Below are 15,431 nucleotides of genomic sequence, written 5' to 3'. Positions count from 1 at the left end.
ACATAATCAGTTGCTTGGCCTCTCCAATAATCAGACTTAAAAGATGAAAACATGCACAAAAAAACAAAAGGAAAAAAAAAAAACAGACATTGGGGCTCAGGCTGGAAATACTCTAAATGTTCTAGGAATTTGCCATCTTAACCCTCGTTTAATCTGTAGTTGTCAAGGTGTTGTACATATGATCAGTTATGACACCAGCCATTTCATGGCTTGACAGTTCAGTTGAGAGCACAAGTAACTGTGGCAGGTTATCATTCACAACATGCCAATGAGCTTCTAACCTCAGCTTGTTTAATTAAACTTTGGTAATAAAACCAGGAAGCTCATTGGTTTCTATGCAGAAGTGAGCCTGATTTTGCACTTTCCAGCTTTATTAAATAAATACCATTGTGTACTTAAAGCGGTAGTAAACCCGCTAATGTTTTTTTTTTTTTTTTTTTACCACCTGCAAAGCAAAAGGCATAATGAGCTAGTATGCACCGCATACTAGCTCATTATAAAATACAAAATAAAATACTTACCTTAGAACGAGGCCCCGACATCTGGCCCGATCCACGCCGAGGGAGCCGACATGCTCCCTCTGCGTTTCGTCCGGGTATCGCGGCTCCGGCGCTGTGAGTGGCCGGAGCCGCGATATCGTCACTCCCGCGCATGAGCATGGGAGATTTCATCCCGGCCGGTCAGCCACTGCCGGATTTTCAGCCGAGAATCCCCTTGGGCGCATACCGAGGGGAATATCTCCTAAACCGTACAGTTTAGGAGATAATTTTTTTACCTACAGGTAAGCCTTATTATAGGCTTTCCTGTAGGTAAAAGTAAAAAAAAAATAAAAAAAAAAAGTATACAACCACTTTAAAAGTGGGGGATGCCTGTATTTGTTTTGGGAAACTGTTACATTGATGTGTTTAGTTCTGCTTTGAAAGGCTATTTCAAAGGCTGTTTCATGATTAAACTTATTTCAATCTGCACTGCTGTCATTTTCTGTAAAATGCAATATGGCAACCTGGAGGCGTGGTGTAGGGAGATGCTGTACAGAATGCCCCCCCAAAATATATTTTCCTGCTTATATGATTGGCTCACTGCTTTTTCCAGAAGTCTGCACTAAAATACAAGTCAGATTTTGGGCAAACCCAGCAACAAAAATGTCAGTTTTGGTGGGATACTCCCAAAGGGAAAATCACATCTAAAAAGGGGATGAAGTGCAACAGCTGATTGATAATTACGAACACAAACAAACAGCCATTTCTTCAGAATAAAAAAAGGTAAGAATTTGCAACAAAGTTTGTTAAAATCCTTGCAATGTACACATATCACAATGTTTTTTCCTAACAAAAGTGGAGTTAATAAAAAAAAAAAAAAATAATATATTATATATATATATATATATATATATATATATATATATATATATATATATATACATACATACATACATACATACATACATACATACATATATAATATACACTTTAGGCTCGGTTCACACCTAAACCGGCCGCGCATCGCACAGGATCACTGTGTCCCTGTTCTTTGTTTCAGGGATGAATCCTTGCCTGAATTTGGCCCTGAAACAAAGACGCACAGCTTTTCTATGTAGTGCACTCTGCAGCCGCCCCAGAGATATGTGAACTGGCTCCATAAAGAGCGGGTCACATTCTACTGTTATGGGAACTGGAATGCGGGGAAACTAGCATCCAATTTGCATAGGTGAGAACCCAGCCTTAAAGTGGTTGTAAACCCTTTACAACCACTTTTTACTACATGTAAGCCTATAATAAGGCTTACCTATAGCTACACCGGATATGTCCTAAACCTGCACAGTTTAGGAGCTATCCCCTTTATCTTCATGTGCAAAACGTCATCAGCATATGTGCCATTGCTTCAGTTAGTGTGCTGCCACCGGGGGCTCCAATGCGCAGCCTCTACAGTGCAGTCTCCCATAGCCACAAAGTGCTGGTACCTGATCAGAGCTTAGATCTACTGATATATACAGTGAGGAAAAAAAGTATTTGATCCCCAGCTGATTTTGTACGTTTGCCCACTGACAAAGAAAGGATCAGTCTATAATTTTAATGGTAGGTTTAACAGTGAAAGACAGAATAACAACAAAACAAATCCAGAAAAAACACATTTCAAGAAAGTTATAAATTGATTTGCATTTTAATGAGTGAAATAAGTATTTGACCCCTTCGCAAAACACAACTTAGTACTTGGTGGAAAAACCCTTGTTGGCAATCACAGAGGTCAGACTTTTGTTGTAGTTGGCCACCAGGTTTGCACACATCTCAGGATGGATTTTGTCCCACTCCTCTTTGCAGATCCTCTCCAAGTCATTAACGTTTTGATGCCAACATTTGGTAACTTGAACCTTCAGCTCTTTCCACATATTTTCTAAGGGATTAAGGTCTGGAAATTGGCTAGCCCACTCCAGGACCTTAATGTGCTTCTTCTTGAGCCAGTCCTTTGTTGCCTTGGCCGTGTGTTTTGGGTCATTGTCATGCTGGAATACCCATTCACAATCCATTTTCAATGCCCTGGCTGAGGGAAGGAGGTTCTCACCAAAGATTTTACGGTACATGGCCCGTCCATTGCCCCCCTTTGATGCGGTGAGGTTGTCATGTCCCCTTAACAAAAAACCACCCCAAAGCATAATGTTTCCACCTCCATATTTGATGGTAGAGATGGTGTTTTTGGGGTCATAGTCAGCACTCCTCCTCCTCCAAACACGGCGAGTTGAGTTGATGCCAAAGAGCTTGAATTTGGTCTAATCTGACCACAACACAGTCACCCAGTTCTCCTCTGAATCATTCAGATGTTCATTAGTAAACCTCAGACGGCCTGTAAATGTGCTTTCTTGAGCAGGGGGACTTTGTGGGCGCTGCAGGATTTCAGTCCTTCATGGCATAGTGTGTTACCAATTGTTTTCTTGGCGACTATGGTCCCAGCTGCCTTGAGATCATTGACAAGATTCTCCCATGTAGTTCTGGGCTGAATACTCACCGTTCTCATGATCATTGACACTTCACGAGGTGGGATCTTGCATGGAGCCCCAGACCGGGGGAGACTGAGGCCGCGTACACACGGGCGGATTGTCTGTCCAACTTAGTCCGCTGAACCGTGTTTCAGCGGACAATCCGCTCGTGTGTGGGCTTCAGCGGACTATCTGACAAACAAAGTCTTACGGAATTTCCGTAAGACAGTCCGTTCAAACTTGGTTTTGTCCGTCCAAACTTGGTTTCAGCGGACAGTCCGCTCGTGTGTAGGCAAGTTGGACGGACTAAGTATGGCGCATGCTCAGAAAGGATTTACACGGCCGAAGGTTGCATTGCAGTGTATAGGACGTCGTCTTTCTAGTCCCGTCGTACGTGCTGTACACATCATCGCGCACGCTTTCAGCGGACTGTCTGCTCATCGTGTGTGGTCAAGTCCGTTCATGCAAATTTTGAACGGACTGTCTGTCGGATTGTCTGACAAACTTAGTTGGGCAGACAATCCGCCCGTGTGTACGCGGCCTGACAGTTATTTTCTGTTTCTTCCATTTGCAAATAACCACACCAACTGTTGTCACCCTCTCACCAAGCTGCTTGGGGATGGTCTTGTAGCCCATTGCAGCCTTGTGTAGGTTACAATCTTGTCCCCGACAACTCTGGACCGCTCTTTGGTCTTGGCCATGGTGGAGAGATTGGAATCTGATTGAAGGATTGCTTCTGTGGACAGTTGTCTTTTATACAGGTAACAAACTGAGATTAGGAGAACTCCCTTTAAGAGAGTGCTCCTAATCTCAGCTTGTTAGCTGTGTAGAAGACACATGATAGGGGATCAAATACTTATTTCACTCATTAAAATGCAAATCAATCTCTAACTTTTTTGAAATGCGTTTTTCTAGATATTTTTGTTATTCTATCTCTCACTGTTAAAATAAACCTACCATTACAATTATAGACTGAACATTTATTTGTCAGTGGGAAAACGTTCAAAACCAGCAGGGGATCAAATAAATACTTTTTTCCCTTAGTGTAACTAATACAGCAAATTATTTATTTAGAAATAATTGCTCTAAATAACAGCTATAACCGCATAAATATATCAGGCAGTATAAAGTTAGAACATACTGAATTTATCATCATGACTCGCCGTCTTCCTAGATAATCCGAGGCTGCTCCAGTGAGTGGTGAGCAGATAAACTGCAGGAGGGAGAAGAGGGAGCCAATGAGACCTGAAAAACACTCATTATTATATTGCAGAAACAACACATCCTAGCATATTACAGCTACTGAGTTTTCTAGGGTTACATGGGGTCAGTGATGTCATTCCGATTCTTCCCTTCTAGTGTGAGACTCAATAATGTGAACCTGTCCTGGCCTAACAGTGCCTAAATGGTAACAACTATGCTGAAATACAAGCACCCTTTTTGATAGTCTTCAGCTTGATCTCTGGCTCAACCCTTCAGTGCCGGATTACCAAATTGACAGAGTAGGCACCAGCCTATGGGCCCCATTCTGTTTAAGGGCCCAGTGACAACAGATCAAAAAAAATCTTGGATTTGATCTTGAAAGAAAAATTACAAGAAATATTTCTGAAATGGTTTACTAAAGATAGAAAAAATTAATCAACTCAAAAATAACAAAAACTTTACATTAAGGCTGGGTTCACATATATGCAATGTCATTGCTCTGCACATCACATGCGATGTCTGTGCAATGCAAATTCAGCCATACACTTTGTATGGCTGAAATCGCATCACATTCACACCAAAATAATACAGGACCTTTATTTTTTGGTGAGCACGGGAATCGGATTGCATGGGCGTCAACACCCATGCGATCCGATTCCACAGTTCGCACTGCATTCTGCAAACTGACTTGGGGTGTTATTAACTTTCTATTGACACCTGTTGCGGTTCACAGAGAGCAGTGTGAACTGCCTGAGAGTTAGATGTGATGCAGGAACCTGCACAGGAATCGTGCTGGGAGTGACGAACCCGGAAGACACGCCAAAAGAAAATGTCAGCTCCCTCGGCGGTGATCGGGATACCTGCCGACGCCTCGTTCTAAGGTAAGTATTTCATAATGAGCTAGTGCATACTAGCTCATTATGCCTTTGCCTTACAAGTTTTTTTTTTTTTTTGTGCGGGTATACAACTGCATTAAATTATGATATGTAAAAAGCAACAGGTGGCAGCATTAAACCCAACGATGAATCCACCGCACATAATACTGTCACCTCACTATGGCCCCATAGAAAATTTCTACTTTCCCAAACCCTTGACCACAGAACTTCAGGGTTCCTCAGTTTTCCAAGCACCTTCAATACAAAAATAAAAAAGGTAAATGGATAGACACACACACACACACAGTAACTCACAAAAGTGAGTACACCGCTCACATTTGTGTATATATTTTACTATATTATTATTATTCACGGTTTATATAGCGCCAACAGTTTACGCAGTGCTTTACAATGTAGAGGGGGGACAGCACAATGAGCTGCCTCAGACAGCTATGAGGTGCGACCACCTCCATGCGAGTACATGGACGGGTCGAGTATGCTAGCTCCACTATCATTATTGTTGCATGGCACCTCCATATAGTGCAGGAAGACCATTATCGGATGCGTGAGGCAATCCCAAAGTTTGTTCATTTTCAGAATTATTGCAGAAAAAAAAAAGTCTTATATCCTGACATCTGGAACCTGACTGACCCCTCACAGCACTATAGATTATTCACGTTATTATTTCATAACTTACCACCAAAGAGAACACTGTTATACTTCCTCTCCTGGGGAACTCCCACTGCTTCTGCAAACCAGCCTACGGTGCCCTGCAGTGTCTGGTACATACTATCCTAGGATGACAGAACAAGGAAACAAAACACATTTTCAAATTTAAAGTACATCTAAAGCTCCATTCACACTCTGGGATTTTAAACTGTGGGCAGAATGTCTGCAATTCTGCCTGCGATTCCAAATCGCATGGCAATCACTGCAAACGTGTGACACATGTTTGGGTGCCATTATCCTTAAATGGCACCCCAAACGTGATGGAATTCTGCTGTGAAAATACACACCCTTAGAAATTTTGCAAAGTTTGCCCCCCAAAAAGGAGCTGGCGCTTCAAGTGAATGGGCTGTCCCTATGCAACATGCAGAATCGCACTTTGCAAATCGTGTACCGGTAAGCCCTTGTACACACGGTCGGAGATTCTGACGGAATGTTTCCTATCGGACCGTTTTGTCGGATATTCCGACTGTGTGTGGTCTCCATTGGACTGTTTCCATCGGAATATCCGACGGACCAAGTTTTCCAACTTGCCAGTAAAATTTTCTGACAAAATGCTCCGATCGGACATACTCCGATCATGTGTAGCCTACTCCGATGGACAAAGTGCCACGCATGCTCAGATCAGATTCCTAGACCAAAGCTATTGGCTACTAGCCTGAACGTAGTCCCGTCGTAACGAAATAACGTCATCACGTTACGTACAATCGGATTTTCCGACAATTTAGTCTGACCGTGTGTATGCAACATCACTTCCGGACCTCTTCCGGAATGAATCCGTCCGAATTACTCCGACGGATTTGGTTGTCGGAATCTCCGACCGTGTGTACAAGGGCTAAGACTCATTCCTCCTACACTATATATGAATGGGGCCTAAAGGAAAAACTTTTTTTCATTTTGGACACAGTGGGGAAGGTCAAAACTTTTTGTTTTTGGCATCTGTGTTTCAGGGGGATTTCTCTTTACTTCCTGTTATCTAGTCCCAACAGGAAGTGAAAGGATATCTTTCCAATGTGGGTAAAATCCTTTCTTAAGCTTAATACACATTATACAATTTTTGTTGCTCAATAGCGTTTAGATTTACCTTTGCCTATGTAGTGCAAGGGCCTTCCTAATTGCACACAATTTGAAAGAGTTTAGGTTTGACCTCATATTATATGGTTTTGGTAAGGTTGTACAAGAAAATTGTATAAAAATTCTATAGTGTTTATCCAGCCTTAGTTGACCAAGGAACAACTCGGGGAACAACTGACTCATTGTAAGATTGTCCCTCTATCCCTGCTTTCATTCCTGGTGACTCTGGTTATCGGGACTATGAGAGAGAGAGTAGTAATCTTTGTAATTAGTTGTCATAGTAGACACATGATCGGAAGCCAGTCCCGCATGCTTCCAATCATTAGTAGAGAACGAGAGCTGACAGCTCGGTCACTGTGCTGGAAACATGCAGTGAGCGCACTCTCGGCACCAAAAACTCTGCTAATGCATATGTGCAGTGTGCGGACTTTAAAGCCCAACCTCTTTGCTGCCGCATATACATGTTATGCGGGTGCAAGAGGTTAAGTAGGTCCAAACACTACATATTTCCAGAACATTTAATGGAGTTTGGGACATCTATGGACAGCTTTAGGGCTTGTGTACAAAGGCATCAGTCAAAAACAAGTAAAACACACCAATGTGTGTTTGGTATAAATCGGGTCTCATTTAAGATGCGCTTGCTAAACATTTATAAACTACTTAAGCAGCTGCTTAAAAAAAAATATATATATATGTATATATATATATATATATCTCAGATATACAGTGTCTTGCGAAAGTATTCGGCCCCCTTGAACTTTTCAACCTTTTGCCACATTTCAGGCTTCAAACATAAAGATATAACATTTTTATTTTTTGTGAAGAATCACCAACAAGTGGGACACAATTGTGAAGTGGAACGAAATCTATTGGATTTTTGAAACTTTTTTAACTAATAAAAAAAATGAAAAGTGGGGCGTGCAAAATTATTCGGCCCCCTTGCGTTAATACTTTGTAAAGCCACCTTTTGCTGCGATTACAGCTGCAAGTCACTTGGGGTATGTCTCTATCAGTTTTGCACATCGAGAGACTGAAATTCTTGCCCATTCTTCCTTGCAAAACAGCTCGAGCTCAGTGAGGTTGGATGGAGAGCGTTTGTGAACAGCAGTTTTCAGCTCTTTCCACAGATTCTCGATTGGATTCAGGTCTGGACATTGACTTGGCCATTCTAACACCTGGATACGTTTATTTGTGAACCATTCCTTTGTAGATTTTGCTGTATGTTTGGGATCATTGTCTTGTTGGAAGATAAATCTCCGTCCCAGTTTCAGGTCTTTTGCAGACTCCAACAGGTTTTCATCCAGAATGGTCCTGTATTTGTCTGCATCCATCTTACCCTCAATTTTAACCATCTTCCCTGTCCCTGCTGAAGAAAAGCAGGCCCAAACCATGATGCTGCCACCACCATGTTTGACAGTGGGGATGGTGTGTTGAGGGTGATGAGCTGTGTTGCTTTTAAGCAAAACATATAATTTTGCATTGTGGGCATAAAGTTCGATTTTGGTTTCATCTGACCAGAGCACCTTCTTCCACATGTTTGGTGTGTCTCCCAGGTGGCTTGTGGCAAACTTTAGACGAGACTTTTTATGGATATCTTTGAGAAATGGCTTTCTTCTTGCCACTCTTCCATAAAGGCCAGATTTGTGCAGTGTACGACTGATTGTTGTCCTATGGACAGACTCTCCCACCTCAGCTGTAGTTTTCTGCAGTTCATCCAGAGTGATCATGGGCCTCTTGGCTGCATCTCTGATCAGTCTTCTCCTTGTCTGGGCTGAAAGTTTAGAGGGACGGCCAGGTCTTGGTAGATTTGCAGTGGTCTGATACTCCTTCCATTTCAAAATGATCGCTTGCACAGTGCTCCTTGGGATGTTTAACCAGTAGAGACCCGCGCTATAGCCGAATGACGGCTACAGCGCGGACCTCCTTTGCCAGGACTACGTCTATTGACGTCGTCCCGTGCACGGGCGGCCTGCGCTAGGGGCGCGCTCTGTGATCGACAAGTCTATGAGACTCGCCTGATCACTGATCCGAGCAAGGGGTCGATCCCGACCCCTTACCACGTGATCAGCTGTCAGCCAATGACAGCTGATCATGTGATACAACGGAGCCGGTAATCGGCTATTATTCCTGTGAGCGTGAGGAGAAAAAAAAAAGAGCCGATCACCGGCGGCCGTGATTGGGACATCGGTCCCGATCACGGCCAGCCCTGCCAGTGCCCACCTGCCAGTGCCCATCTCATTTAAAAATAAGTGCCCCCCCGTCAGTGCCCACAGTGCCACCCATCAGTGCCCACAGTGCCACCCATCAGTGCCCACAGTCTGCCTCAACAACGGTGCTGCACCCCAGTGCCACATATCCATGCCCATCAGTGTCATCTACCACTGCCCATCAGTGCCCATCAGTGCCACCTATCAGAGCCACCTATCAGTGCCCATCAGTGGTACCTATCAGTGCCCCTTAGTGCCACCCATCCGTGCCCATCTTTGCCCATCAGTGCCGCCTTATCTGTGCCCATCAGTACTGCCTTATCTGTGCCACCTTATCTGTGCCTATTAGTGCCGCCTTAACTATGCCTATCAGTGCAGCCTATCAGTGCCCACCAATGCAGCCTATCAGTGCTGCCTCATCAGCGCACTTCAATGAAGAAGAAAAATGACCTGTTTGCAAATTTTTATAACAAACTATTAAACATGATTTTTTATTTTTTTTGCATCTTTTTTTTTTTGTTTAGCAAAAAATAAAACTCCCAGATGTAATTAAATACCACCAAAATAAAGCTCTATTTGTGGGAAAAAAATGATAAAAATTTCATTTGGGTACAGTGTTGTATGCCCGCGCAATTGTCATTCAAAGTGCATCAGCGCTGAAAGCTGAAAATTGGTCTGGGCAGGAGGGGGGTTTAAGTGCCCAGTAAGCAAGTGGTTAAAGCTTGGGAAATCTTTTTGTATCCAAATCAGGCTTTAAACTTCTCCACAATAGTATTACGGACCTGCCTGGTGTGTTCCTTGGTCTTCATGATGCTCTCTGCGCTTTCAACAGAACCCTGAGACTATCACAGAGCAGGTGCATTTATACAGAGACTTGATTACACACAGGTGGATTCTATTTATCACCATCAGTCATTTAGGACAACATTGGATCATTCAGAGATCCTCGCTGAACTTCTGGAGTGAGTTTGCTGCACTGAAAGTAAAGGGGCCGAATAATTTTGCACGCACCACTTTTCAGTTTTTTATTTGCTAAAAAAGTTTAAAAAATCCAATAGATTTCGTTCCACTTCACAATTGTGTCCCACTTGGTGATTCTTCACAAAAAATGAAAAATTTATATCTTTATGTTTGAAGCCTGAAATGTGGCAAAAGGTTGAAAAGTTCAAGGGGGCCGAATACTTTCGCAAGGTACTGTAATTGTACATCTCTGATGTGGCCCGCGACCTCCTACTTTGGGATGGCGGGTCAGCAAGCCCAGATCGCAGGTTCACGACCGGCAATTCCAGAGTATCAGTGTTCTGAATGGAGCAATCACTAGAGGAAGCATGGCTGCAGAGGGAGCAGAGCCACATAAGCTGATGCTTCCTGTTTAGTGTCGGATTCTGTCCCAGCGATACCAATTGCAGTCCACCTGGGACAGCAAAAGCCAGCAATACCTATAGCAAGGTAGATTTCTGAATGAAAGATTATTAAAGGTCAGTTTATATTCTAAAATGACAGTATATATATATATATATATATATATATATATATATATATATATATATATATATATATATATATATATATATATATATATATATATATATATATATATATATATATATATATATATACACACATACATACACACACTGTGATTTTAGAATATAAACTGACCTTTAATAATCTTTCATTACACACACACACATATCTCTTATGCAGTAGATACTGAGCTGTTTTCAAACTGATCCACAGGCGCAGTACAGTGCACCTGCACTGAGCCATAGATTCTGTCATTGCCTGCGGGTTTGGTGCGCTTTCTGAAAGTGCACTAAGGCCTGGTTCACACCTATGCAGGTTGCTGTTTGAGTATTCCAGGTGCATTTTGCTTTTTTTAAATACACATTTTTGATTCATTGAAGTCTATGGAACCAAAAACAATAAAAAAAAATCCCTGGCCCTTTCCATAAAATGCACAGATGTGAAATACATCCACAGAAAACCATGCTAAATGGACAGCAGTGTGTTTCCTCAAAACTAAAAACGCACTACAAAATGCATAGGTGTGAACCAGGCCTTAAACTCCTGAATGTAGGAGTTCAGATGTACTTTCCGAAAGTGTACCAGGATATAATAGAAGTCTAGGGAAAAGTGCAGCTAACCTGCAGGAAAGCCACAGGTGCACTGAGCTGCCAAAGTGCATCAGTTTGAAAGCAGCCTTAGGCCCCTTTCACACGATCGGTTTGACTGGTTCTGCCTGTCTGTTTTCCAGGCAGACCCAATTCACCTCTATGGAGCGGCAGATGTAAACGGACTTGTATCCGTTTATACCCGTTTACCTCCTATCAGATCCACACAAAAAATACAGAAGGGGATCCGTCCTCTTCCATCTGGGCAGATAGGATTGGAGGGCCCATTGAGTAGAGTGGCCCGTGTCCACTCTGCATATGCAGTGTGGACACAGACCTGTCATCTGCCCACTCTGCTCCTTGTGGCCCATGACTGGTTACCAAGTCACTTAAGTGGCCCTAGCTCTTCAAAAAGCCTAAAAGGGAGGGGTAAGTGATATAAAAGGTGATAGCTGTGTGGGAATGTTTTTAGGTGCAGGCAGGATAGGCTTTCCTAAATGTATGAGTTTTCAGGGATCTTCTTAAAGTGGAACTGAAGGTAACATAAAATAAATTACAAGCAGACAGGCTATTTATCACAGAAGAAACATGCAATGTCTCTACTGCAATAAAATACAATTACCTGCCTGCTTATAATCTGCTGTGGCATGTAAATGGAGCTGCACTTGCACAGCTCAGATTACATCACCGGCGGCATGGTCCCTGTGTGCAGGGATGACTGGGGAGAAGATGCCAGTGGGGGAACCACTTGTGAACTTGGAACCGCTGGAGAGGAGAAGTATGATGATATTAGTTCTGCTTAAGGCCCGGTTCACACTACCGTGACTCCAAAGCCAACATCCCAGCGCGACTTCGGGACGACTTTAACAGAAGTCAATTCAAATCATCGGACCAAAAGTAGTGCAGGAACCTTTTACTAAGTTCGAGCAACTCAAGTCACTCCTATTAGAATGGCTCCACTGCACTGAATGGGGCACAACTGGTCATGCGGCATGTGCTCTAAAAGTCAGAGCGCATCTCGCACCAGCATGAACTGGGCATTAAGGTGGAAAGAGTAGGAGATAGCTGGACAGATTAGGGTAGGGAGCTCCAGGAGATGGAAGAGGCCCTGGAGAAATCCTAGTAATGTAGACGTAGGCAGAGTTCACAATATTTTTTTTTACTTTTGTTAGAATTACCTAAAACATGTGTTAAAACCATTGCAAGGGCATGCTGTACTTGCCATTTACACTGCATCCTCACTGATGCCTATACATGAAAAGCACAGCCAAGACATGACTGTAGAAGAGAAACTGCATCCAGAAACATGGCAAGCAAGAATTCACTGAAAATGATTGTCCCTGTAGGACTCAAATCAAATTTCATCTTCTGTGCTTGACACCCTGAAATGCAGATCCCCATGTACACAAGCCCTTAACGTGTCACTACTTACATTAGACTTGCCGAAGTGATCCAGTATGGAAGGCATCAAGGGTAAAATAAGAGTAAATCCCAGAAGGTCGATGAGCAGAGCCAAGAAGATGACGGTGATGACTCTGGTAGACCCCTGATCTTCCCCTTTGGGGGGCATCACTGCTTTGTTGCTCATCTCTCCGGCTCAGGTGAGCTCCTCCAGCCTAGTCCTGAAACAATAACCAGACGACACTCCTGAGTACTCAGCTTCCTCGAAGTGTTCACCTCCCACCCAGGGGACACAATAGTGCTGACTCACTGCAGGAACTCTACAGGTGAAATTCACATTGGGAAACATTGTGGTGTTCAGGGACCACACGTTTTATGGGCTGTTTTGTAATACTCAGAGGTTGTTACAGTATGTCAGGCAGGATGCAGCAGCTAAAACAAATTTTATCTGATCAGGAAGTTCTACCAATAGGAGGAAGATAAGCATTACATAAACTTTACTAATTCAAAACTTCACTTTTTTACTACATCCTGACTAATATGACGCCATCCTTGTCTCTAAAACCAGCAAAGCTAATTCTAAAACACAATGCAAAGAGCCATGATGTGCAATGTGTATTATGCCAGAGGAACCAATCAGAATTAAGGCCCTGTTCACACCTGAGCGATTCGTAACCACGCACAAAATCGCGTGTTGTGCTTGCAGTGACATTCATTGTTAATGGCACCACAAACAAGGCAAGCAGAGAAGCATTTTTCTGGGAAAACGTGCACCAACTGTGTTATACACAGTTAAAAAATGGGTGAAGCTTAACGTGCAAAAATCTAAGGGAAAAAAAGGTAAAGACCAAAAAAAAAAAAAATAATTGTATAGGAAAAGAAAAGAAAAGAAAAAAGGTCAAGACAAAAAAAAAAAAAAAAAGTTAGGTACCTGGTAACTCCTTTTCCAGGGCAGCATCTGAGAGGTAGGAGGAGCCTATCTCTCAGATGCTGCCTTGGAAGACGACTTGAGAAAAATAAGAAAAGTACAATTTTGTAGAAAACAAGACACCCATAAAAATTAACAACATCCCAAAAAGTTGTCCAACATGCAATTGCTCGGCCCCATTCACATGAATGGATTATGTTCAGCTTTGGTACAGCTTGCTGAATGTGACATACCATTATGCTGCTGCCGCAAAATGTTTTCATTATACAGCGACTGTTAGTAGAGGGTATAGGGACGGAAAAGTGTGGCTCAAATGCCTGTTTTTACTGCCCCGAATGCACGAGTTGCGCTGTGCTCTCCTAGTGGCCAGGCAATCTTCTGGGACCTGTGACGTGTCCCAGAAGATTGCAGAGAGGGAGGGGCCACCTGGGGGGAAAGGAGTTGTCGCCTAGGTGGCAAGAAGATGGAAGCGGGAAGTGGGACAGGAAGTACCTGTCAAACCCAGGTATACACCCCCCCTCCCCCCCAAAAAAATAAAAAAAATTACAGGCCAAATGTGGCATATAAGGGGTGAGGAATGCTTGAGGGGGAAATTCCACTTTTAGGTGGAACCCCGCTTTAAATTTCAGTTTGGGTGGGCGGCCGGGGGGACATTTTTACTGCCCCCCCCCCCCCCAACCGCCGGTCTGAAAGAGACCTTAGGCTTCATGCACATGGGTATATGACCATACGGTCTAAAAATTGGGCGCCCAGGATGCACAGATGCAGTATACAGCCCGCTGCTAAGAGCCTTTCAAAATCAATGACAGGCTTAAATATGCCCCTACCATACATGGCTGCATGCTGTCCTAAGTGGTACTCTTATACAGGGCTGTATGTGTATATGGATGTATACCCCAAATGCAGACCTTCTGCATTTAAGGCATACGTCCCTGTATGCATACATCCCCATACGTAAGTACAGCCTGGAACAGCATCCAGTTGCATACAGCAGCTGCATATTTTAACATGCCATTCACTTTTGACAGGCTGCTGGACGTGGGTTGTAAGCTGCACCTGTGCCTCCCAGAAACACCCCTTGTGTACACTGCGTGGGCCAAACATGTGCAGGAGTCCCAATCCTTCAGTTGATCCCCAAAAAATACCCTTATAAAAAAAAAGAAGAGGTCCAATTTTCTCTAACAGGGAAACAATTCCCCAAACACAATAGGATACTCCCAACATCAACATCCTACGAGTGTCACAGAATGAAGCTGCTCAGACATGGGCCTTGCCCTGCTTTTAAAGTTCTTACGCTTATTAAGAAAAGGGTGTAAACCACCCAGTTACTGGTCTGTGAACTCTCACAGACTGGTAATATATTGATTTTATGGCTTAAAGCGAAAAAAAAAAGGTGTGGGTATACAACCGCTTTAAGAGCATATCCTGCTGGAACAAGGGAGGGTGCAGATCTACAAAGTTGCAGTCATACAATTGAAAGCTGCAGATAACAGTAACTAATGTGTCCTTTAACTGCTATTTTCAGCCATTAAAATGTTGACTTCTGTCCAATAACGATTTGCACTGTGCAATGTGCGGTCGCTGCTGTGTACTGTGATGCTCTGACTTTCATTCTCACTGAATGTCTGGTGCTGAAACTTACATTTCACAGAGAACCGTAGGTCGCTCGCTCTTCACCTGCCCATTCTGAAAATATCTTGCATTCTTTTCAATGAATGCAAGGTGTTCTGTGATTGGAGGGGGGAGTGTGACGTTCATCCACCCCTCCTCCAAACACTGCTGCACGATGGTGTGAACTGTACTATAGTACAAAGGGAAAGTGTCTTGTCTATGCAATGGGACTGCATTAGACCAGGCTGTATGGTGCGGCACAACATATATGGTGTGAAGTCCTTGTGGAGCTCATTCACACTTCTCCATTCCCGTGTGTTG

The 15,431-nt window shown here is 43.2% G+C and overlaps 1 protein-coding gene across 1 annotated transcript in view; it reads right to left on the bottom strand.

The window, feature by feature from the left end:
* Positions 1-15,431, bottom strand: part of SLC75A1 (solute carrier family 75 member 1) — a 106,024-nt gene that overhangs the window by 82,475 nt on the left and 8,118 nt on the right. The window contains exons 2-4 of the mRNA XM_077477880.1: positions 12,603-12,792; positions 5,747-5,843; positions 4,113-4,216 (exon numbers count right to left, since the gene is read on the bottom strand). Coding sequence (XP_077334006.1) covers positions 4,113-4,216; positions 5,747-5,843; positions 12,603-12,758 — 357 coding nt within the window. The 5' untranslated portion in view covers positions 12,759-12,792. The remainder of the gene's footprint in view (positions 1-4,112; positions 4,217-5,746; positions 5,844-12,602; positions 12,793-15,431) is intronic.

This window comes from Lithobates pipiens, unplaced genomic scaffold (genome assembly GCF_037356315.1).
Source record: "Lithobates pipiens isolate NorthernLeopardFrog02 unplaced genomic scaffold, aLitPip1_a1.2 Scaffold_13, whole genome shotgun sequence".
Classification (NCBI taxonomy): Eukaryota; Metazoa; Chordata; class Amphibia; order Anura; family Ranidae; genus Lithobates; species Lithobates pipiens.
This window is presented reverse-complemented; position numbering and strand designations above follow the sequence as displayed.